General features: G+C 39.0%; 1 protein-coding gene across 2 annotated transcripts in view; it reads left to right on the forward strand.

Annotated features, from left to right (window-relative positions):
* The window catches only part of SNAP25 (synaptosome associated protein 25), a 79,350-nt gene that overhangs the window by 33,632 nt on the left and 19,685 nt on the right, over positions 1-26,033 (forward strand). For both annotated transcript variants that reach the window (XM_081034706.1, XM_081034707.1), the window contains exons 2-3: positions 16,855-16,990; positions 19,033-19,074. In XM_081034706.1, coding sequence (XP_080890832.1) covers positions 16,919-16,990; positions 19,033-19,074 — 114 coding nt within the window. In that variant the 5' untranslated portion in view covers positions 16,855-16,918. The remainder of the gene's footprint in view (positions 1-16,854; positions 16,991-19,032; positions 19,075-26,033) is intronic.

Raw genomic sequence — 26,033 nt, forward strand, 5'->3', positions numbered from 1 at the left:
TGCATTTCCAGAGCTCTCTACAGGGTGAGCTTGGCTTACTTGGTTTCCTCCCCTTTTTGACCTGCTTCCTCCACATCCTTCCTGTTCTCCCCTGGGAGCATTCCCCCCAATAAACTCCTGCACATAGATTCTTGGCTCAGCGCTGGCTCCTGGAAAACACCTCCTTTTACCTTCACTCTCAGTGCCAGGAGAGAAGTGTCTCTGCAGAGAATTTGTGGAATCCCAAAGGAGGAGGGTCCTGCTTTGAAGTTTCTACAAAGCCAGGCTTACTTTCAGCAATTGGCCTCCTCTTGACCTACTGGCTTTGTAAACACTTTAGTGGCAAGAGGAGAAGCAGTATAGGAAGCCTGGGGACTTGCAGTGGGTGGAGAAAGAAGCATTCAGAATCCTCCAAGGAAAAATAATCATGTCCCCAAGGCACAGTGCAATCTAGTCAGGCCTGCCTGGAGTTTGCAACCTTTTTTTCAAGCACTGGGCAGTCCCAGAGACTCAGGAACTTCTCCCAAAAGAGAGACAGCCTGCTCTGTGCCTCACTGATCTTGGAAAAGTTCCCTCAGCTTCCTCCTGCCTCTCAGCAACAACAAGGGGTCTGAGGCTTCTGCTGTTTCTCCATTTAAAGCAAAAGATTGCTGAGACACCGTGGGACTCCTCCGCACAGGCGTTTGCTCTCTAAAAGCACCTGAAATGACATCAAGGAATCACTTCCCTAGAAGGTGTCAGGGCAGCCCGCAGTCTTGACTTGGTAAGAGAAAGATCTGAAAGTTTGCCCATTCGAGTTTTCTGGATTACAAAATCCAAGTGGGCCTGGGGTGAGTCTAATGACAGTGACCACCAATCTGCCAGATTTCCAGAAGTAGGGATGGTCTCACATGGCCTCTTTGGTGCTGGAAAGCAGTTCAAAATTTGATCGCTTAGAGAGCCATCAAGTGATGCCTTCTCCCCTGAACACAGACAACATCCTTACTTCTTGTCCATCATTTTGTATGTATCTTTCAAATGAGCTATTAACTCCTTAATTAAGACAGAGGCTGGGTGGGAGATGGTGAATGGGTCAGGGTAAGCTCCCCCCAGTTTCTGGAACAGTAAAACACACACACACACACACACACACACACACACACACACACACCTTCCTCTGTCATCTCAGGGCTGTGGGTGGAAATTCACTGAAGTCAGCTTTTTCTTTTTGTAACACAAAATCACTAGTGGTCTGTATAATGCCTGCAATAGGAGATGCACAATAAAGGTTTCTCAGACTCAACAGTTAATAAAACGTAACAGTGCTAATAACAAAAACTCATTAAAAATAATTTAGTAGGCAAGTCTACCTTTCCTGTGATTTAATAGAGGAATTTTATGAGATAGGAGAAGAATTGTGTCCTGTATTCATTGAAAATGTTTGTTTTCTTGAGTATGATTAAAAATTCCATCCTCCTTTTCCTTTGTGTAATGTGGCTTTGATAACTTCAGGCTTCATTTAATGATTTTAAATAGGGCTATTAAGCACAGAACAATGAGACTATATTATTATAGAAATAATATTATACACACACGCGCACACACACACACACACACACACACACACTGGTACCTTGTTTTTCGAACATCTCCATTGACGAACATTGCAGTTTATGAACGCCATAAACCTGGAATAAATGCTTCGGTTTTCGAATATGCCTGGAAGTCGAACAGGTCACTCGGCTTCCGCTGAGTGTAAGTTCCTGAGGCGTAGCTGTCGGCTCTTTTCAAACGTTTCAGAACTCGAACAGTCTTCCGGAACAGATTACGTTAGAAAAGCAAGGTATCACTGTATATATAAAAAATAAAAATGGATCCCACTAAATTCAGAATTGGCCGTAAGTCAGTCTGGGACATTACGTAGAAAAACCTTTTGTTCACAGATAATGCGAGGGTGTATCCGATATTACAGAGAGAGAATAAAGTAGAACAGAGGGATTTAGGCAAGCCTGTTATTGGCAAAGTTGCAAGCTGCTTGCAGACAGATTAAAGCCATTTTAGAGAAGATGAACTTTAAGTTGTTTTTCAACACCTAAGAGTTTTTACAAGTGAGTGAGAGTTAACACCAGAACTAGAGAGCTCTAAGACTTAGTTAAAATTGAGACAAGAATACACGCAAAAATAGTTTGCTCAGAGTTTCAGTCTTTTTCATGTGCTTCTGTGAGTCTCTCCACTATTTCAAAATACACTTAACTAACCTACATATTATATTGCAAACTTCTTTGTGTAATGAACTAATGGAGAAAATATGAATTATTCCACACATGATATTGAGAAAAGGGGCTGTTTGGAAAAACATCAAATTAGAGCTTTAACTCTTTCCAAATACACACTAAAATAAATTTTAGCTGAATTGAAAAGTTAAATTAAAAATGACCATTGAGAAAGACTAAAAATGAATTTTTAACTATTTTTAGAATATGTAAATATTTTAGAAATAAAAATTGAGAAAATTATCAGTTAAAAAGTGTATATTGATAAGTCTTTGTAGAGAGCATTTGGTAATATATCTCAGATATCTTTAAAACACTTTTCTTTGATCTGTAAGTCTCCTCTCAAAAATCTATTGTAAGGAAATAATCCAAGAAGTAAGTAAAGTTTGTGTGTAAATATGTTCATCACAGCACCTGGAGAGCTTTAAAATACACCGCTGTCTGTGACCTATTCTCAGATATTCTCATTGGTTGGAACTGGGGTGTTGATTGTGCTTCTGGATTTTTTTAAAGCTCCCCAAGAGATTTTATTTTGCCCCTTACCCCTCTCCCCACCTCTAGTTTTGAGAACCATGGGCAAAAGATTTTATTTATTTATTTATTTATTTATTTTTTAGCCCTTCTTCATTAAGTGCCCTAGGAGAAGCATGAATATCCAAAAGCACAAGTTCACCTGGCGGCTGCTACCAAATTTCTTTTCTTTTTAACTTTTTAATTTATTTAAGTGTTTTTTTCCAGGACCCATCAGCTCCAAGTCAAGTAGTTGTTTCAATCTAGTTGTGAAGGGCACAACACAGTGGACCATGTGGGGATGGAACCGGCAACCTTGTTGTTAAGAGCACCTCACTCTAACCAACTGAGCTAACCAGTCACCCCACTGCTACCAAATTTCATGGTGTAGTGCCCAAGGAGAAACTCACCTGTTTCTGTTATTAAGACAAATTATCCAAAGTTTGGAAATAAGACAAAAGGATGAATGCATGTCTAAGGGACCCATCCAATGATTATCTAATTCTTTTGTTTTTCAACTATTAACTTTTAATCAGGCTACAAACTCTGACATTACATGTTTGTTAACTTGGAGATTTTTATATGATAAATAATTTCTGTCTAGTAGAAAATATAACTATAAAAGTTACAGGGTAACTTTTTTTTTTGCCCATAAGATGCTAACTAGCTTTGTATCTAATTTAGCAATCTCATTCTTGCATTATTATATATGAATTTTATTTGAACCAGCTTTATCATCTTGTTGGTTCTGTTATTAATATGTTTAATAAATCTTTGACATGTATTCTCTCTATATTTTTATGAGAGTAATGTTTTTAACTTTTGAAATTGTACCTTGAAACTATTCATAATCAAACACACATTCAATGATGGAAGTGAACACAGGAAGCTCACACTGAGTGTAGATTTATCCAGCATGAACATCTTATCATTTGGCCACAGAAAGCTTCCTTCCTTCTGATGTCCTCAGTACATGCTTGCTGTGTGGTTTGTAAAATTCCCCACGCCCTCTGTGAACTAGGTCTGAACAAAAGTGCTTTTTAAATCCACTCCTTATTAACGATAGTGAATGTGAAACTGAGTGACTGCAGAAGCCAGATTTATAATGGGGTAGTTACAGTCACACTAGTTACTTAGCTTAAGTTACTAGAGATTTGGGTAAATCTAATTTTATAAATCAGTCTTTTGTTCCCATTGACTTTCACATCATTTCAGAAACACTTTAACATCAATTGGAATTCTTCTGCCATCAGCTGGAACTCCTGACACTTGGGCCAGACTTTTTAATTCTTTTGTTCCCATTCTCTTTGTCAAGTATTTAATGATCTCTAAAATGCTACAATGTAAGCAAGGAGCTTTGCTATTTAAAGAAACCCCTGCAGTGAGTTCGTTTTTAGAGCAAATGATTTTCCATGAGTTTCCTAGCTCAGCTGCTTAGTAGGTCAGTGCATATGAGTTTGTTTAGAGTGAAATTGTGTTTGTAGGTAGATCCTGGCTGCTTCAAGAAAAGACATAGCAGAACTGTTATCTTAGGCAAAAAAAAAAAAAAAAACTCAATCAAAGGTGAAAATTATTAAGTCCAGGGTGAATACCTGTGTTGTTTGTTATGAGAGTGTCAGATTAATCTACGAAATGACTGTTAGGTTGGCATGTTTGGTTTTGCCAGCTCTGTGAAGCCAACTTTGCAAGTGAGTCATCTTCCTGAGAGTTTGTCCACTTAGGGAATGTCTTCCTTGTCTCCAAACACAGTGGATCCTTTGATACGGAGAAGCAGATGGTGTTGCTTCCTGCCTGGCAAACCAAAAGGGACAAGAAGGTAGAGTTGGGTCCATCAAAACTCTCATCTCTATGACTGCCTGGGGAAGAAGGAGACACTGAGGAGTCATGTTATAGGATTTTCCCCAGCTACTCAGCAAATCCCATTTCCCATGGGGATTTCCTGGGGGATTAGGCTTGCAGCACCAATATCGTAAATACACTTTCCTTCATAGAGCCAGAGACCTCAGCCTTGGAAAGGAAATTACAAATCCTCGGATCCAGTGACCCCCTTTTCTTCACCGAATCTTGACGACCAGAGGCCACTAGTCTTTCTTTGTATATTTCCAAGAACTGGAATTCACTTCATTCAAAGTTTCCAACCCAGACTTTGGACAGATCTCTTCAAGGTTCTTTAGTGACCCAAACTGTTTTCTTACAACTTCTCCCCAGTACTGATGGTTTTGTTCCTTGCAGTCTGTTGTAAATTGCCCTCTGCCAATTTGGTATTTTCAGTAATACTTAGTAGATATCTGCAGTCAGTAGTTAGAGTAGGTGATGTTTGCAGGTCTCTTCTCCCATGACTTTTAAACTAGGTATTATGTCACAAGGAAAACAAGCCTCAGGATGAATTCTGCCCTCCATGCAAACATTTATGACAAAGAGGACACAATCCTAGTTGGACAACCTGTTCTACCAATGCCCTGTCCCAGCTTTCTGTTCTTTCAGACACTCTTGAAAGCACCTTGCATAAAAGGCTCACAGGTGAGGTTCTAGCTTTGGCACGACCCCAAGCGAAATTTTGGAATGTCCATTATACCTCACGGTGTGCCTCGCCTTAAAGCAAACAAAGCTGGGCATCCGTACTCCTGTGCCATTTCAGTTGCTAGCTATGGGTCTGCCCTGGGAGACCCAGGTATACGTGCAGCTTTCAGTGAATCGGATGAAACCGCTCTTAAGGTGGTCTTACAGAGAGCGTCATAGGCATGAGTCAGGAGTGGAATATGCAGAAACTGGGGGACCACCACACAGAACAGTGAGGGAGATCCCGGGGGCTGAGCAGAGCATCAACAACATCCACTAGTGAAGGCAAGACTATCAGTGAGCCAGAATATACAGGATCTTCCTTCTCACCATTAACCTGGTCACATGGGCACAAAGAGTTTGTTTCAATGAAAATGAGGATCTCTCTGCCTGATCTAGGATTCTTTCTGTTCATGGAGTCCTGAGTGGAATCATTTTATTTAGGGTATAATAAGACTTCTTTTTCATGTGGCCAAGTGTTCGTCCTACATGGATGTCACTCTTCTCCCAGGAACCAAGCCAAGTACCTTTGTCAATGTAACAAACATCCAAACCTGTTGAGAATTTTTCTAAGAGTTTATTTGAGCCAGAGTCTATACCTAGAAGCAAGATCTTAACAGACTGAGATAAATGCTTCTGAGAATCAAAGTTTGCAGGTGTTTGTTGTTTTTTTTTTTAATTTGAAATTAAGGAGGGAATGTAAGAAAGATTACATGGAGGTGGGGGGAAACAATGTGGGGATGGGATTACAAGACAGTTATAATAACATAATTATGTGCTCTGTTGAGGGGTCTAGAAGGGGGCATTTCTAAGGTGTGTTAACCTAGATGCACAGAAACAATGGACAGGGCTTGCTTAAGGCAAAGATAAGCCTTTTACTAAAGAAGTTATTATCTATGCCTGGGGTGTGACTACCCACCATGACCTGCCAAGTAAGGAATTTATGATCAGATCACCCTGTGAAGTTACTTTCCATAGAATCCCATTTTTGGTTCATACCTTGCAATACAAACATTTTTGTCAACTGTCTCCTAGACAGATGGAGGAGGAAATCTGAAAGCAAAAGGCTCCTAGCCCGAGCTCCTACAGCCATTCTTAGAGAAAGCCATTCCACTCCAGCTGTGAGCCAGATGTAGCTGCACTAACAGTAGCACTCAGAAAATATTGGGTAAATGGATGAACCAATTACTGTGGTTTGCTTTGACTATGATCAGGTAAATGAGATGAGGTTCAGTTCTGCCCTTCCCTCTCTCCTGGTCAGTGAGTCCTTCTTGCTTCAGCTCCAAGTAAACAATCAGGAACTGTTGCATAATACAAACCTCAGTGCTAAACACCCATTTGGGCACTTGCAAAACAGACAAAGGAAACATTGGCATTTTGAAAAGGGGGAATTTACGCATAATCAGTGTTGGTTGTGGCTGGCTGCCCTGTTGCAATTACAAGATGCCAAAGCTGGCTGCATTGAAATGCCAGGCCACCCCAGACCCAGGTCCCTAAAAAACAAAAACCAAGCCAAGCTGCCGGTCAGCCATGCTGTCATTAACCCCAGAATAGCCCAGGGAAGGGGCTCATTGGTGAAGTCAGGTTTCCCTTCTCCAAAGAAACCATATCAGGACTGTATCTGTTTATACATCCAGGTGTACAGACATAGAGTCCCATTAAGAAATGAGGTGGGGGAGGTGGTTTGGAAAATAATTAAGCCGAGTTTGAAAGGAATTGGGCCCTAATGGTAGTCAGTGCATCCCCTCAGCGACATGGAGGGAGATGATGACAATTCTGTGAACTAGTTGAAATATCTGTCACTTGAGATATTTCATTAGCTAAATTCTCCTATAAGAAATGTATCCATGGTATTTAACCTCGCACATTCTATACCATCAAATATTGAGAAGAATAGGGTAGGGAGACAAGCAGGGTGCAACCTCAGATCAAGATGGTTTTCTAAATGCTACAGAACCATGTACTCAAATTTCTAGATGGTTTATCATAGCCTTATCAGTTTCCCATTGGATATTTGCAAAGCCCTTCAGCTCTACATGATGCTGTGCATAAATCCTCCCATTCTGGGGGCATAAGAAGAACCGATGGTGGTTGTTGAAAAGGCAAATTCTAGTCCCACCTTCCTAGATCTCTTTCCGTAGGTGATGTGACTGAGAATCTGCATTTTAACAAGCCACTAGAAAGGATTAGATGCAAGGAAACCTCAGGCCACTACTGAGAAGACAAGTTATGAGCACCTGTGACTTATCCAAGAACCAGGTAATAGGCCTCAAATGGATGTAAGGTGGGAAATCAGTTCACTCATGAGCTATTTATTTTTCATGTTTCAAAGACAATCTTTTGATTCAACTAAGAAATTTATTACAACCAGTAGTGTCCACTATAAAAAGAGAAGAAGGTTGAATTTCATGCACAAAAATGTTCAAAATGAAAGAACCGGGAACCACATTTAGTCTTCACTTTAAAGAATTCACACAACCATTGACACAAGATTTAAGAAATGGCCATTTTTAATAATAGACGTGAAAACAAAACCTTGCTGCCTGTTATCTGCTACAATTATTCTTTGCTGTGGGTCTTAGTTTAACATTAAGACATGCACTTCAACTATCATCATTTTCAGAGGGAGAAGGATTTATTAGGACAATCCATGGCTTCCCATACTCAAAATCCTCAGAGTTTTCTCCCTTCTGAGCTCTAAGTATCATAAAGAGCAAGTCTTAATCTTCACAGACTGTTATTTAGGGAAGATGGAAAGTCTCCATTGTGCCTTTTCTGATAAGCATCTTCCTTGTTTTCTGAATGAAAGACTTCACCTCATGAAAATCAACCAGTGTGTTTACCCTCCAAGTGCAGGACACTGTTGAGAGATGTTTAGAAATCATGACACCATGGAGCTTTCAGTCTGCTGGGAAGGCAGATGCTGCTAGAGTCTACAGGTCCTGTTGAATGGGCAAAGTAAAATAATGGCATGCGGGGCAGCAGTGGACATACAGGCACAGAGTCAGGCTCCCTAAGGTGGGACACTCAGCCTCTTCCATCAACCACCTCTCTGATCTTGGTTGGTTATCAAGTCAACTTGTACTTCATTCTTTTCATGCTTATTATGGAGATAATGTGGTTTAAAGCAGCAAATTTCCAGCTTCTGATGCTTGGTGATCATGTGCAGTAGGGGGTTTGACTCAGTAAGTGTGTGATGGAGACTAAGATTCCGTGTTTCTAACAAGTTCCCAGGTGAGGCTGATCCTGCTGGGCTGGGGACAACATTTGCAGTAGCAAAGGTTTGGGGTTCCTATATAAAACCCCCCGGTTTTATATAAAGTTCCTGGTTTGATTCCTATTATCACATAGAAAGTGCTCAACAAATGACTATTATTGTGCATAATATTTTGATATAGAACGTTGAAATAAATTCAGCTGATTTTTCTTACTCAAGAAAGGCTGTTTCAAACCTAGAGTGACTTCTTATTATTCAGGATAGAAAATGCCCCCAATTCACTTGAGGAATCTTAGGGACTTGTTTCAGCAGCTGTCACTGTGCTTCACTATTCCTTAGAGTAGGCATTTTGGGTCTTACAGTTCCATTAACTTCAAGGAGAAATTTCATCCAGTGCTAATAAAGTACTGCCTCCATACACATCCAATTGCTGACTCCTAGAAGGTAAGGACAAAAACACAAGGAAATCAGGTGACTGCCCCACTGTTGGATTCTGAGTCATAAACCAAATGAGAGCTCCCACAGCTTAGGTGCGTAATACTGGTTTGCTGTTTTTTGTGGGTTTGTTGTTTTTGTTTTTTTTTTTTTTTGGTTTGTTTTACGAAGATGAAAGTGATACGTCTAAGACATAAATCTCTGTCCCTTGAGTTTAACCAAAGTTGTGCAACATAATAACAGTGAAATGGGATATAAGAGTATAATACTAATCTTTAATATTCATAAAAGCTACAATCCACCATGAGAAAGTAGCAATCATGGGCCTATATATATGAGAATGTAGCTGCAAAATGTAAAAAGGAAAAATGGGCTGAAATATAAGAAGAAATTGGTAGAGTTACAATTACTATGGGAGACATGAATGCACAGAAATCGATAGATCAAGTTGCCTAAGGATTTCACGGAGTTTAAATAACAAATATTCCTTTTCAGCTTGACTTGATATAGGTAAGGAGCTAGATAGAGTCAAAGATAGAATAGACTTTCTCTTCAAACACAAATTAAACATTCTCAGAAATTAGCCATGTGTTAGGTACAAAGGAAATCTCACCAAATTTCAAACAGGAAAAATCATGTGGGCCACCTTCACTGGCCATAATGAAGATAAAATTAGAAATTACAAAAAAGAAGCCCCCATATCATATAAATTTTAAATCATACATTCAAATAACTCTTCAATTACAGAAGTTAAAAATAAAACTTAAAACTATTTAGAAATAAATAACAAAAGCCATATTATGTTCCAAAACCTATAGGATAGGGTCACTGTAATACAGAGGACAATTTATAGCAATAAATATATTATACCAAAAACAAGAAAAAGGTAAAACAAATTAATCTTTCATCATTTCAAGAAGATATAAAAAGAACAACACAATAACACATCTTAGGAAGAAAAGGGAAATAATATCAAAAGCTGGGAAATACTGAGATGTGGCTACTAAAACACTCTGTATTATTTTCCAATATATAAATGAAACTAAGAATAAAGTATTTCCAGTCTTAAATTAAAAGACATGGGGCAGCCGGATGATGGCTCAGTTGGTTAGAGCGCAAGCTGTTAACAGTGAGGTTGCCGGTTCGATTCCCACATGGGCCAGTGAACTGCACCCTCCATAACTAGATTGAAAACAATGGCTTGAGCTTGGAACTGAGCCGCAGGTGGATGGCCGGTTTGCCCAGTGGTGAGAGCGCGGTGCTCATAACACCAGTGTCACCAGTTCGAGTCCCACATGGGCCAGTGAGCTGTGCCCTCCACAACTAGATTGAGAAACAACTTGACTTGGAGCTGAGCTGCACTCCCCCACAACTAGATTGATAAAAAACAACTACTTGACATCCTGGAAAAACACACTGTTCTCCAAAATTCCTCAATAATAATAAAAAAATTAAAAGACAAAATATCAATATGTGTTTGATAAGAAATATTCTTTGAAAATTTTTTTGAAAATAAGCCAAATTCCTGATCTGAAATTCATCTGTGTGTGAATAGAGAGTTACTTCTAAGCTTGTTTTCTAATCTACAACATGGGGATGGTAATAGTATGCACACTATATATCATTTAACGTTTATGTAAGTTATTATACGAAAAGCACTTAAAAGTGCCCAGCAGAGTAAGCCCTCAATAAGTGTTGGTGTTATTTTTATTAATAATTAACGAGAATTGTTCTACATGGTTTATAAAGTCCCTTTGTTCTTCTTGGGGCTTTGTTGAATATTGTGAGTTTTTAATAAGCTTCTGTTGAATTTTGTTGAGTCTTTAATAAACTTTTGTGGAATTCCACCAGAAAGCAGGCAGGGTCTACAGGAGGGGAGATCTACCCTGCAGAATCTTTGTTTAAATGATTAGCACTGCGGGAAGACAGCAAGATGTAGGTTTCAGCACTCGGTGATAGTTCAGCCGATAGATGTTGATATACTAATATATAGTAATAGGTCCGTTGGGTGTTTTTATTAACTAAAAGATGAAACATGGAGAGAATTACGCCTTCCCAAGATGTTCCTGCCCTATGACACCTGGAATAATGGCCAGTGTCCCCAGCATAGTACCCATCCATGTCTCTGTCGACCTGATATATCAAAAATACACACCCCTTATTGCCACTCTCACCTCTTCTTCCTGGGTCCTAACCTCATATTTGAGTTCAGACACTACATCAAGAAAGCAGTCTCAGCCGAATGCATGTAAATAAATAAACCCCTTAATGAGGGAGAGAGGGCTATCTCTGAAATCCATCTGCCCTGTGTCTAATGTGGGGCTCAAATAGACTTGGATGCAGCATTAGAGAATGAAAAGCTTTACAAATTATGCTTGACATCACAGAATAACTGCAGCCAGCTCACTTTGTACCACATACCTTGAAAGTGACAGACCCTCAGGTGTTTCTGTCTCTGACATAGTGCTTCTGGGGCTGGGAACCTTGGTCTGCAGGTGGTCATGGAAATTAGGAATCTTTGTGAGGGCTTTGCAGGCACCCCAGAACTTCACGATTAATCCCACGGATTAAATATGATTTGTAGTCCTAAAACCCTGTAAGGATAGTCAATCAAAGCTAAATTCATTTTTACATTTTACTCCATGCATCCTCTCTTGTTTTAAAATATGGTCTAGGAAACGTGAACCCCATTACGGGAAGCTCCATGAAAAGGGAATTCTACAGACAAATACAGACAGAACAAAAAACACCACACACTGTTCCTGTCTACAGGAAATGTGCAATGATTTGTGAATATGAAAGTCTGATAAGGAATGCTTAAAGGATTTTTGTTTAATTTTATTTAGCCCAGGGATCAGCCAATGTTTTCCAGAGAGTAAATATTTTCAGCTTTGAGGGCCATATGGTCTCTTGCGACCACTCAGCTCTGCCATGGCAGCCTGAAACAAGCCATCGACAATAGGGGAACCAAGAGGCATGGGTATGCTCCGATAAAATTTTATACATATATGAAACGTGATCTCATATAATTTTTCACGTGTACACAGCATTCTTCTTTGAGTCTTTTTAACCATTTAAAAATGTAACAACCATCTTTTGCTCATAGCCAATATAAAAACAGACAGTGAGCTGGATTTGGCCACAATTCCCTGAAGCCTCTGGTTGAGCCCACTGTTTCCTCACTCCGTATGACTACAGAACCTTCCTGCCACCCCGCCTGGTGACATTTATTAACATTCCAGGAGAGAGTGTCCTGTAGATAGGAGCTCCTACAGGTGCAGTCTGTGGACCAACAGCATCGCCTGGGGGCTTGTTAGAGATGCAGAACCTGGTAGCCCATCTCAGAGCAACTGACTCAGAATCTCTGAGAGTGGAAGCTAGCAGTCTGTTTTAATAAGGTTTCTGGTTATTCTGATACCTGTTGACGTTTGAGAAGCATTGCTGTAGACCATATCTGGAAAATTGCTGATTTGGGAACATTAAATGCCACCTGCGGGTGTCAGAACAGTTCTTTCAGTCATTCATTCAATAAATCAATTAACATAAATTGAACACCTACTAGGGGCCGGACCCTTAGCTAACTACTGGTGATTTGAGATAATTAATAGAATGCTGTTGGGCCTTTGTGGCCTGGGAGCTTGTCTTACATCAGAGCCCCCGGGAATAGTTCTGAGTGGCTCTGCTTCTTATTTCCTCACTTACTAAGTAGGCCTTGCTGGCTGAGGGCACACGACCAGCTCAGGCAATACACAGGATGGAGGTTTAATGTGCTAACATGAGTGAAGTGTTCCATAGATAATAAATGCCATTTCACTATTAACATCCTTTCAGCTACTGAAATTACCATTAATCAACATTATTATGCCTCTCAGGTACTATCTCCTCAAATGTTAATACGCTTGGGTTTGGAGTTTATGGGATAATTTATAAAACACTGGCATTAAACATCCTAACAGAGGACGTAGAGGTGCGCCCCATGTCTATTCTCCCTCCACTCTTACTAGGTGAGGGAACATTGTTTTTACAGCTTAGACATGCTGTGCATCTCTCAGTCTCATCAGCCTTCCTCCCAAATCACAGACATATCCCCACACTTTAAAGCAAGACAAAGGTGTGGGAGCCCTTTGGGGGAAGAGGGGCGTGAAAGTGGTGAACACAAGGCCATCTACCCCATGGCTTCTCTGTCATCACACCAACTGCCCATCAGCCAGATCCTCATAGGTTGCTGTCAGCTTGAAGCCATGGGGCCCTATAGCTAACTGTTCATCAGGTGCTGAGAATAGCGACTTTGAGAGAGAGGAGATTGCCAAGGAAACACATGCGAGTGAAAGGAGAGAGAGAGAGAGAGAGACAGAGAGAGAGAGAGAGAGAGAGAGAGAGAGAGAGAGAGAGAGAGAGAGAGACAGAGAGACAGAGAGAGAGAGAGAGAGAGACAGAGAGAGAGAGAGAGAGACAGAGAGAGAGAGAGAGAGAGACAGTATGGATCAGCAAATAGACCTGGAGGAGTGGGAAGTACAGCAGTATTACAGATCTGAAAGTACACAGACCTCTGCCTTCTAATAAACTGGCCTATTGAAAGGAAAGATCAGTCTCTTGCTCAGACTGAAGGAAGAAGTTCCCCCTAAGGAACCCAGCAGCAAAATATGAAGATGGAAAACAGGTCAACACATGGTAATCCCATGAGAGGTGCTGCTTAGAGACTGGAGACTCAGGGGCTCTGCTGGTTTCCCTGGTTTCACGCTTCCCCAGGTGCTCAGCACAGCAGCAGCATGCCTCCTGCCCAGCTGTTAGTAAAGGAAAGTTAATTAACAAATACTGGATTTGCTCTACTCTTAGCAAAGGGTACAATACAGGCTTATCCAGAATGAGCAGGGCTTTCTGAATTTTAATCCCCCACATCCTTACAAGTAAGTTTGATCAGGACTTCCTATAATATATTCCTCTCAACAAGCCTATGAGATTGGTATTATTTACCCTATTGAGAAAACTGAAGTTCAGAGACGTTGATAAACTTGCCCAGAGACATCCGGGAACTGAGTGCCAGAGCCAATAGCCCATCTAGGTCTTTCTGACATCCAAGCCCTTATCCACTCCACTAAGATATGGCCCACAATTGACTCAACGTTCCCATTGATCCACCATTTTATTCTAGAAGGTAGATCCCAGTCACTCAGGGGAACATTGGAAATTTGTTTCTGCTCATCTAAGGGTTCAGGCGTGATTTGGTATAAATTCCTTCCAATTTCTGTTTTCTAGATCTCTTAATTTCTAAAATGAAATCCTGTATTTTAGCAAAGCACAAAGCATTTAAAAAGCTCTACATCACATCATAAGTACACATACTGGTGGCCAGAATAGGTGTGAGAAAATTAGCAGGCTCATGGTATGACGCCCAGTCAATATTTTAAATGACTGCCCATAAAATTTAACCTAGCATAGTTTACTACCTTTTATTTTAATGCCGCTAGTAGCATGCAACCCCGAAGCTTTCCTCCTTCTTTTTCCTATGATTCATACATGAAGCACAAGAGTCACTGATAGAACTAGAAATCTATCATCTCCAGAGATTTTACCTAAGGATTCCGCCTACCTAGGAACTCTGAATTGTCTGAGTTACTTCACAAGAGAGATAAATGTGGAAGATTCTAATAACATATACTAAATAAAGTCCCAGAGGAATTCAACCTTAGCTGTCAAGAAAGCAATGTAGCAGTGGGTCTGGGAGACAGGGGCATAGAGGCCTCTCCCCAGGCCCACATCGAGCATCTGCCTCTGTGAACTTTGGTTCCTTTGCCTCCCAATGAGTATGTTCCCGATGGTTTTTTGTTTGTGTGGTGTTGTTTTTTTCTGATGCAGAGTTTTCATTTTATTTTTGTAAAAAGTGTTTCTCATACAAATCATAATAGCAATTATAATAATAATAATAATAATAATAATAATAATGTAATAATAATAGAAACATGGTATTGTCCCCAAAGCCCTAAATCTCATTTCTCTACCAGCTTCAGTTTTTAATGGAAGGACAGACACAAATGTGTTTTTCAGTTAGGAAATCATGCTTCTATGCAATGTTTCGATTCCATTTTAAGTTTCGTTAGGCCTTTATTAGTCAGTGTAACACCAGCTGCTAGAACGAACTCAAACAAATCTCTCACATTTCAGTAGTGTAGAACAATAAAAGTGTATTGTTCTCCTCTGAAGGTTCAGGTCTTTCTTATCAACTATAAAGCTTCCTCCAGGCAAGGATTCAAAAGGCCCAAGTTCCTATTCTCCCATGGCCTGGCCTTCCTCGAGGGCCCCGTTTTGGCTGGCAAAGCGGGAAGGAGAGGACGTGGAAGGAATGCCTGCTTCTGAATTGCCGTAGTCTGGCAGGGACACACATTATTTTGACCACAACTCATGAACCATCTCTAGCCACATAGAACCACCTCCTTGCAATGGGAACTGGAAATTTAATTCCCGACTGAGCATCCATTTCCCAGAGACTGTGCTCTACCTTGGAAGAGGGAGGATAATTTCTGGTGCATGGTTGGCTGTCTCAGACACAAGACGAGAGCCCACCTTCTACAATTGTGCTACTCCCAAAGAAGTTTTCATTATATCAAATACTTATCTTCTTTAACCCTTCCTCAGGCCTTTTACCCCCTTCCCTCTGATTGTCATTCCAGGGACGTGACTTCCTCAGGGAGGCCTCCTATGACCCATGGCACCCATGGTACTCGTATGTCACCAAATATAATTAGCTTCACGCTAAATAATCTAATTTCCTCATTTCACTCCCATCTTCCCAATTAGACTGTAGTTCTGTGACAGCAATGAATTTGCCTGCCTCATTTATCACTATATTTTTAGTGCCTAACACTGTCCTGGCATATTATAGTATTCAATAAATATTTGAGAAGAAAGGAAGGACAGGAGAAAAAAAAAGAAGAAGGAATGGAAGGAGAGGGTCTGGTTGGCTCTGGAGATAACTCAGTCTGGCTACTTATAATTTGTACCACTTCAAGAGTAGCCAAAAAAATAAGATGGTCACATTTCAGGGCCAAGGACCCATCCCTCTTCGGAGAAATCATTGCACATGCCCACATAAGCTGTCTTGTCAACCTCTGATAGTAATTAAAAACAACTAATGATTTTCTGCCTTTTGCTTCCAAATGCCTCTAAATACAATGTAATACTACTCAACAATAAAAAGGAAGGAGCTATTAATACATGCTACAAGATGAATGAATGTCAAAATAATTATCCTAAGTAAAAGAAGTGAGGCAAAAATAGTACATACTGTATCATTCCATTTATATTTAATTTTAGGAAATACAAACTAATTTTTAGTTATAGAAAACAGATAAGCAGTTGTCTCAGCTCGAGGTAAGGTGACGTGGATGGGTGGGTGTGTAGGATTACAGAGGACATTAAGAAACTTTTGGGGGTGATGGATATGTTCATTTTCTTAATTGTGGTTGTGGCTTCCTGGGTGTGTATGTATACCAAAACTTAAATTATACACTTCAAATATGTGGGATTTATTGTTTTCAATTATACCTCAGGAAAACTGTTAACAATAAAATAAAAATATAAATAAATAAATGTGAGATTAAAAGTGTACTAACCCAGAATCACACCCCTCCATCCCATTATACCTAATTCTTGGGTGGTTTGTGTCTTTAAAAAATACTTCACAGGTAGACCGACAACTATCTTCATGGTGAAGTTGGCAAGCATGCATTATGGTATCTGTTGAAGACAGCATAATTCTGTTGACCCCTGTATGAGTGGGGCTTCCAGCCCAGAAGATGACTGAATCATGGAGATTATGTGTGGGCCATTTATGTCTTCTCTTATTTGCACACACCTACACATACACATATAAGCTCTCACATGTTCAAATCTGCTTCTTACCAGTTTCTGTGGCCGAACCCATCACTGACCCCCCAACCCAGGCACCCAGCCACTCCCCATCACTACCATGGCCGAAGACGCGGACATGCGCAATGAGCTGGAGGAGATGCAGCGAAGGGCTGACCAGCTGGCTGATGAGGTGAGGGATGGAAACATGAGAAGGGAGCCAATGATAGGGAGCTGGGTAATTTGTCTTATTCGGGTTCAGGGAAAGAAAGGACTTCTTCTAATATCTCAATTAGAAAGAGGGTGGGTTAGTGGGGTGGCGGGGGTGGGGGTGAAGTATGACTGTGATTTCCTATATACCAAAGCCTCTGCAGACAGAAATGTGTTAATTATAAAACCTACATACAAATTAACGTCTTAGCCCAAACTCCCAATTTCTAGAAATCTAGAGAATTGAAGATCCTCTAAGAAAAGCAATGTCTTTGGGTGTCTTACAGCCAGTGGTGTGCTGGAGCTGGCTCAATTTTGAGAGCTGATTGTTACATTTTCCAGAATCTTACAAGCTGGTGTTAAAATTGAATTATATAAACTGACAATTAAATAGATTGTGTTAAAATCGCAAGTATACTAAGTATTCAGAACTCACCACTTCCTAATTATTTTACTACTACATATCTATGCTCTCAAAGTTCTTGAAATGTATTGGGTTTGTAGTGTGGGGATACCATGTAATGACTTGTTACTACGAATCTTCCCAAGTTCACCATCAGTGACATTATGATATACTTAGAAATCAGACAGGAGAAGAGTTGTTTATACTGTGGGAGTCTGCAAACACCACAAATCAGGGCTAGACTTCTTGGTTTGTTGATTGTCTAGACTTAAGAAAGGGGAGACAGTATTAATAATGCAGGTTATATTTAAAAGTGTGCATATCTGCAGCTATTTCACTGTGATAACCAAAAAAATTGAGAAAAGTCTTCCAGTATTTGAAAACCATGATTCTCTTTAGCCAAGAAGTCACTTGCATCATTGAAAAGTTACAACATATGTCTTCTTGTTTCATTTCCCTATTACTTATTAATGTAAATGAAAATGTTAACCAGCATTCATGCCAGAACTGCACTTGTTCTACGCATACTTAGCTATAGGCAAAGAGGTCAGCAGAAATCAACATTCTGCTGAGAATCAATCGGTTATAAGGAATTTACAATAGAGAGTATTGTGTATTTTATTATTATTTATAAATTTTGTGCTATTCATCCTTTATATCATTAAAATAATGTGCTTAAATATATATATTTATATTTAGTTTATATTTGTAATATATTTATATTTATAACATATATACATAGATATGTGTATATATATATATATATATATATATATATATATATATATTCATATTTTTTTCCAGAGAGCCAAATGTTAAACATTTACTAGGATACCACTGCTTACAATCATTCCATTTCTAAAAGGAGGCTATTCACAGCTCTTCCAGGGAGGTTAACATTCTCCATATTTCTGAAGAATCTTGTCCAAAATAAATTCATCACTTAAAAATGCAGCTTTGAGAAATCACAGTGGCTGTTAGAGTCTAGTGGTTTCAAAGGAACTGACAATGCTGTGCCTGAGGGACCAGCACTGAGTTCAGACTTTCCATCTCATTTTTTTCTTATCTAAGGATGAAGATAATTATTATAGCTGTCTCCTATAGGCTAATTATTTCAAATATGCTTGATTTTTTTCACCCTAAGGCAACAGCTTAATTTGTACTGATAAGAACGTCCAATTGTGTTCCTAGAGGCTTTATAAGAAACTTGATGTTAGAGTCGTCTCAATTCATGAAAAATTTTGTTTGTGTTTAAAATTCAATATTCCTGTTCCAGGAAGGCCCAATTAGTCCTCTGAGTATTTGAGACAGTTTTTCATGCACCCTGCATAGGCAAAATTATCTTTCCAGATTACTTTGTCTTTGATTTCAAGATCGTCTTCATATGGTTTTGATTTTATGAAGATCAGCTTCAATGTAATTGCTTTAGGGCATCTTATTATGTAAAAAGCCTGAAAGGAAAGAGATTGAAAATGTGAGAGCCATTTGTGTTTTAGTTACAAACATCAAAGAATATGTGACAGCAACACTTTGTGTTTCCCAAGGGAAGAAAGTTGTTCTGATTTTCCAAGACCTCTGGATCCTGCATTCATCATATTTATGTTTTTTTTTTTTTATCTTAGTCACTGGAAAGCACCCGTCGTATGCTGCAACTGGTTGAAGAGGTAAGGAGTGACCATATTTTAGGATATACTAATCCCTTTCACTGACATATTCTTTTCCTAAACCCTACTATCTTTCCCTGGGCCAAGATCCCATTGATTTCAGTATTAATGGAGCCTACAGGAAGCCAGGTAGTGAGGGAGATACTGTATTTAAATTACCAGGTAGTCATCAAAGTATCCACTCTCCTTCCCAGCCTAGGCTGGCTTTATAGTCTGAGAAGCAGAGAAGGATAGTATTTCCAGGTTAATATTCCCAAGAAATCACAAAAGATTGAATTACTTTAAACATATTAGAGTGATTTTTAATATATAAAGGAATTATCTACATAAAAATCTCATTTGTAATGATTTTGATGCTTTTCAGTTGCATCTAGTCTTGACTTCTTTCTGTCTTTAGCTACATGTATGACTTTTAAAAACATATGCTTATATAGGTATAACATTTTCAGAAATTATGTTTAGAGTGAGGCACTAAAATTCATGAAATAATAGGATAATTCTTTAATAAGGAGAAATATCAAGACCAATAGTGTAAATATAGAAGCTCCTTTATATTCCTGACTCTGGATTGAACATCCATTTGCAAGGCATGGTTAATGAATCCCATACTATTTTTAAATGGGTAAAATAGGGCAGATAGCAATTATGGAATCAAAGGCCATTTGCAATAAAACCCACTGATTCCAATTTGGGAGAGGAGCAGTCAAACAGGAAGAATAAATGGATTAATTGAACTTTTCCTTTGGGAGAGATGAAGTAGAAAAAGAATGGAATTTGTTATTTTTGTCTTAAATGAACAAAATAAGCCTAATAGTTTTTATTCACTGAGATGCTGTTTTAGCTATGCTTTTGGAACTGATTGTCAATGTATAAATTCATGTGTGGTTATCATTTTCAGAGATCTTAGGGGTTCTCTAGCAGAATGATTAGATTAAATGAGCCTACTCGCCTCATGCTACTGTAAATTGCTTATACAATGACTTGAAAGAAAAAGAGATCAATTTTACAAGGCTAAAAGGAAGGGCAGCTGCCTCTCACACTATACCATGTTCCCCCCAAAATAAGACCTAGCCGGACAATCAGCTCTAATGCACCTTTTGGAGCAAACATTAACATAAGACCCAATATTACTTTATATTATAGTCTGAGAAGCAGAGAAGGATAGTATTTCCAGGATACTAAGGATAATATTATGCTATGTTATGTTATGTTATGTTATGTTATGTTATGTTATGTTATGTTATGTTATACCCAGCCTTATATTATAGTAAAATAAGACGAGGTCTTACATTAATGTTTGCTCCAAAAGACGCATTAGAGCTAATTGTCCGGCTAGGTCTTATTTTCGGGGAAACACAGTAGGAGCCAGCATCTTCCCTTGTTTCTGTAGTTTCAGCTTTCACTTAGGAATGAACTATGATGGCTAAATGTGAAGTGCCACAGGCGGAGCAGAGAGAAGGTTACAGCCAGGAGCTCCCAGAATGTTTGGGAAGGGCAGAAAGATACACTTAATAAAATATGTTATCACAATTAATTAATTAATTAATTAAAGACAATTTGAGCCTGCGTTGTAGCACAAATTGACACCCAGAGGAAGGCAGGCCAGTAAGGGATCCTGGGCGGTACAGGAAAGCAGCCTTCACTCTCTATCTAAATGAAGAGAGATTTTTCTTTGCTCTTTTCTGGGAACACTACTCATGCAGAAATACTTGAGGACCAAAAAAGTGGCAGATAATCTAAATCTAGCAGTGCTGGCGAGGCTTTTAGAGTAGATTTATTATCCCTCCTGAGAACAAAAGAAAGAAACAAACTTTAGTAACATTTCTATGTTAGCTCTGATATTGACCTGAAGGAAACCCGGAAGTGCACTGACATACCTTGTTTCCTTGCCAAATAAGACCTACCCAGACCATCAGCTGCTCTAATGCGTCTTTTGGAGCAAAAATTGATATAAGACCCAGTATTCTATATTCTATCCTATCCTATCCTATCCTATCCTATTCTATCCTATCCTATCCTATTCAAGACCCGATCTTATTTTACTATTAGACCAGGTCTCATATTACTTTTTGCTCCAAAAGACGCATTAGAGCTGATTGTCCGGCTAGGTCTTATTTTTGGGGAAACACAGTAGAACATGGAACGTGGTGGAGCAAATGCATGATAACACACCACTGTGAACTGGCCCCTCACCCGTTGGAGTCTTTGAGTCACAGACACTTCTTGTTTGTGTCTTCTTAAATTGCAGACAGTGTTGGCAGTCTTGAGAAAAGAGTATTTGCTCTAATTTATTCTAGGGGATGGGGGAGTCTCAAAAGCTCTATTGATTGAAGTAGGATTCTTGAATCCTACATGTTTGTTTTTCCTAAAGTGTTTCTCGATCAAGCATGAAGTTGTATCTTAGAACAAGCAGCAAAACAGATGGAAGCTCTCGCCTATCTCTAATAAGTGAGAGGAGGCTGTTAGACTTTCTATACTTAGGAAATTACAAGCAAACCATTATTAAAGTAGATTGATCTGCTCTTACTTCCTCCTGGGTTATTGTATATTTATGGTCAAACACCCATTATGTCTAGGGCATCAGCTATCTAGATGATATTCTTCTTTCCAATCAAAAAAGAAATTCTCTTTAAAGAGAATTAGCATTAAATATTCATCAAGGGCAGAAATCATTTGGAAAATAGCTAAGCATTGAAATACCAGGATCTTGCCCATGATCCCAAAGCACATCAGTGCTATATAATTTGAATTGAGCAGAATTCTTATTGAAATTTAGTCTCAAAGACAGGAAAGGTTACTAAACTCATGATGTCTCCCTAAGGCAAACTGTCTGACTTTGTGCCATCTCTCATGGACTTTAGGGTGTAACAAAGTGGCAGGATAGAGGTTTGCTTTTTAATAGAAGCCATTTTCAGAATTTCAAGGACGTTATAAAATTACACAGAGGTCAATGGGAAAGTTCAGAAAAGTTAAATGCCATACACAGGTAAAAAATTTAGAAATTATATACTCTTAGCACTTGGTTCCCAGCATGGAGGTGGGAACTGTCTCTTTTGATGGATGCATTTCAACAGATGGTTATGACATGTCTAACTCTGGGGCGGGGGGAAGGAAAGAAAATATAAATTTATATAATGCAGGAAAACAGCTCTGAAAATAACTCTCTAAATTCAAGGCTGTACCTGCCTTGGGAGCACAGAGGAGGGAACAATTAAGTCTGGTAGGAGAGTCATGAATGTATCCTCAAGGAGGGGAGTGTTTAATTCCAGGTCAAAAAAAAAAGTTAAATGCTAACACTAAATGCAGGAAATGAAGCCTACATTTAATGCCTTGGGCTATGAAAACGAAGCCCAGGAAAGGCCACACTGCTTTAGGGCAGGCTGATTCAAAAGGTTGGAGTGGTGCCTGAAGGCTACCCAACATTTAGTGGATGTTTTAGTATCTTTTTTATGCCAACTTATCTTCCAAGACACTTTGGCCAGGTGAAGAGAATAAGCATTCTAAAGCTATGTCTGCGTTTTGTCGGACTTCCTGCTGAAAATGAAAAATTCAGGTTGGCAGTTGTTTTCAGACAGGCAGGTGTGGGCCTTTCGGAACTCTGGCAGTTGAGAGAGAGCCTGGACCATCCTTGTTTCAGCTCAGATGTATTGGACTTGGGAGAAAACATCTCAGAATGACAAAATGAAGACTTAAAACTGTTCCATAAACATGGTTTTAGTTCCTATGCAAGAAAGGAGAAATAAAGATAGAGAAATAAAAAGAAAAAAGAAGGAAATGAAAAAAAAAAAATCCCTCACATCTCAAACTGCCTTGTTTTAGGTAGACAATTTTCCCGGCAATCTGAAATAGAAACCAAGAATTGAGCTAAGACAAAAATAGAACCACCTTTTCTCACTCTTAGTTATTAAAACATAATACTCTTTGAGGAATAGGAGGAATATTCTGCCTTCCCTGAGATATTGTGCCCATCCCTGCCCTTTCTCTCTTACGCTTCTAGTTTCCCCAAAGAACAATCCAGTTATTTTGATAAAAGCTATCCCCAAAACAGTGGAGCAAAATGTACCTTATAACATTTATTGAGAGCCTACTATATGCAAGGTATTGTGCTGAAAACTATCATTGCCAAACATACATTATCTAATTCAATCCTTGTAGTCACCTTTCATTACCATAGTTGACCCTTGAACAACGAGGGAGTTAGGGGCACCCACTTCCTGTGCTGTCAAAAATCTGAGTATAACTACAGCATTTTCATCTCCATTTTACCAAGGAAGAAATTGAAGTACACGGTGGTTAAGTAACTTGTGTGAGACACACAGCTACAAACAGCAGAGATGAAATTCAAGTCGAGGTCTACCTGATTCCAGAGTGTGAATTCTTACGCGCAGTAACTTAACTTCCCATCTACCAGCAACTACTACAGTACTTTTTTTTTCTTTGAGAATTCCACAAAAAGCAAAAGGATCAAAGAAAATAAACAAAAATAAAAACAGTTCATCCTAAACTGACTAAAATTCAATACAAATGAAGTCATTTATCTTAATGTACTTCTGGAACCATGGCCTCTCATAGAGTTGAACTTGTATAATAGAAGCCTTACATTCTGTAGCTCATTTTATCCTCTTAAGTACTCTGGGAAGTGAAGGAGCTGTTTCTGTTCCCATTGGACAGCTGGGAAAACTGACACAAAAGAGATGACTCTAAAACAACAGAATTTCAAATATAAGTCTAGAATTCAGAATTACTGACTCCCAGATCCCAACTGCTTCCACGTGACCAAATTGTCTCTCACACTGTGAAGCACAATTGAGAAGCCATGCATTTGTCTGTCTACCCCTATCCTTAGTTCCTGGAGCAGAATGGAAGCTCAATAAACACTGGTTGGATGACTGGATGGGTGGATGGATGGATGGATGGATGGATGGATGGATGGATGGATGGATGGATGAAAGACGGATGAATGTACAGCCCATTGAATGAATGAACCAACCTCCCAACCACCCAATCTTATTTACATCCTTATGTACCCTTACCTTAAATATGGGAAAACATCTTGAAAGGTCAGGTGACTCTTTCACAATCTCACAACTCGTTGCTAGCTGAGCTAAGAAAACAACGCAGCATTACTGACTCCTTAATCGGAGCTCAATGCTTCTGTTCTCCCAAATACTGGCAAGCTCTTGCTCCTTTAGAGGTTATTCACAGAAGCATTGTGAACTACTGTGAATAATTTCCCTGATGAAACTTTAGCACCAAAGTAAACAAATGTGAAACTATACTTGCAGAGCACCATATAAAACAAATAGGTATAACAACTTATCAAAAAAGTATAAACAGATGAGAGTTAGACTGACCAAACTGAAATCACTAACCTATTTCTCACCCTCTGCCCCCAGTAGAATGGAACAGGGATCTCATGTACAACCTTGAGTTGGATCCTCAGAGAAGAAAACGCTCTAAGATGTCTCTGGTCTCACCATAACTTTTTTTGTCACATCCATATGTCTGAATAAGCCATCTGCTTTTTATAACTTGTCATAAGCAATGGCTAACATTTGCAGAAAGGGCACAGAAATCATTAAAATACAGGCAAATGTAGATGAACCTCCATTTACAACACATTTAAGGAAAAGGTTTGAAGTGTACTATGGAGTCTAGACTCTTGGTGCTCAATGTACGTCCTTGCACCAGCAGCAGCCGCAGTATGGAAGAGCATGTTAGAAATGCAAAACCTCAGACTCTACTCCAGTCCCACTGAATCAGGACCACCATTTTAACAAGCTGTTTCCTATGCAGAGTATTCGTGTGCACATGTAAGTTTGAGAAGTCGTGGCCTTGAAGCTTCTGATGGTAGTTGGTAATGATGTTACTAATATTTTTAGTTTGCCTAGATTTCCTAGAGTAGATGAATTTTCTGAAGGTATTTATTTTATAAACACTTATAGGCCAGGCACCATGCTAGTGCATGCCACATATTAATTCACTTAATTTGCATAACAACTCAATGAGGTATTAACTATTGTTATCCTTATGTGACAAATGAGAGAATTGAGGCACAGAGCAATTAAGACATTTCCCTTGAGGTCCCGCAGCTAGGAAATGAAATCACCAGGATTCCAGAGCAGAGTCTGGCTCCACGACCTGTGCTGTCCATGACTTCTGAAGTCATCCTGAGCCATCACTCTCCAAACTACACCCTGATTTCACAACTAAAACCTATTGAAAATGTGTTCAAAAGGAAGGTAGGCTTTTGTGTCCAGGGGAGTTAACTGGACACATTCTCTGAAGTAGAGAATTATAAAAGCTCACAGAAACCATTTTTAGTGTTTTATTTAATGTTTTGAAAGTACTATTGGAGTTGAATTGTTAAAATACTGTTTTAAAACATATAACCGCCTTCTGTTGACCTCCACTACCATCTCTCTCTTTCTTTCTTAGTTTAAAGTGAGTCAGTGAAAAATAAATGGGGCTATGAGAGATGTCTTATTTTAGAATTTATTCTAGGGGCCACAGGAGCTTTCCTTGAAAAGCAATTAATTCAAACTGTAAGCAATGTCAGTTTGTACTAAATTTAACATTAACCCTGTGAAATGGGAGGTCTTTACTTCCATTGAGAACTGTAATAAAGAACTATAATAAAGCTTATGAATGAATTATATCTAACATTATATTATTGTGCAGAATTTTAGATTGCAAAGTGAAGAAAATTAGATCTCTCTATTCTGAAATCTCTTTCTTATTTCAAGTGAAATAAGAAATAGATTTATTTTAGATTATTCTGAAATCCTTATTTTATGAGACTAATCTTTATTGCTCATCTGCCAATCCCTTCTCTAAATTTCACAGAAGAGTGAGTTTCCTTTTGAGCTGTGTTTCTTGACCTTTGTGAAGCAATCTTTTGTTTTGATAAACCTAAAAATCTTACTCCCCAAGATTTTTATGCATCTTCCCAAATGGGG

Source organism: Rhinolophus hipposideros (genome assembly GCF_964194185.1).
Source record: "Rhinolophus hipposideros genome assembly, chromosome: 22".
Taxonomy (NCBI): Eukaryota; Metazoa; Chordata; class Mammalia; order Chiroptera; family Rhinolophidae; genus Rhinolophus; species Rhinolophus hipposideros.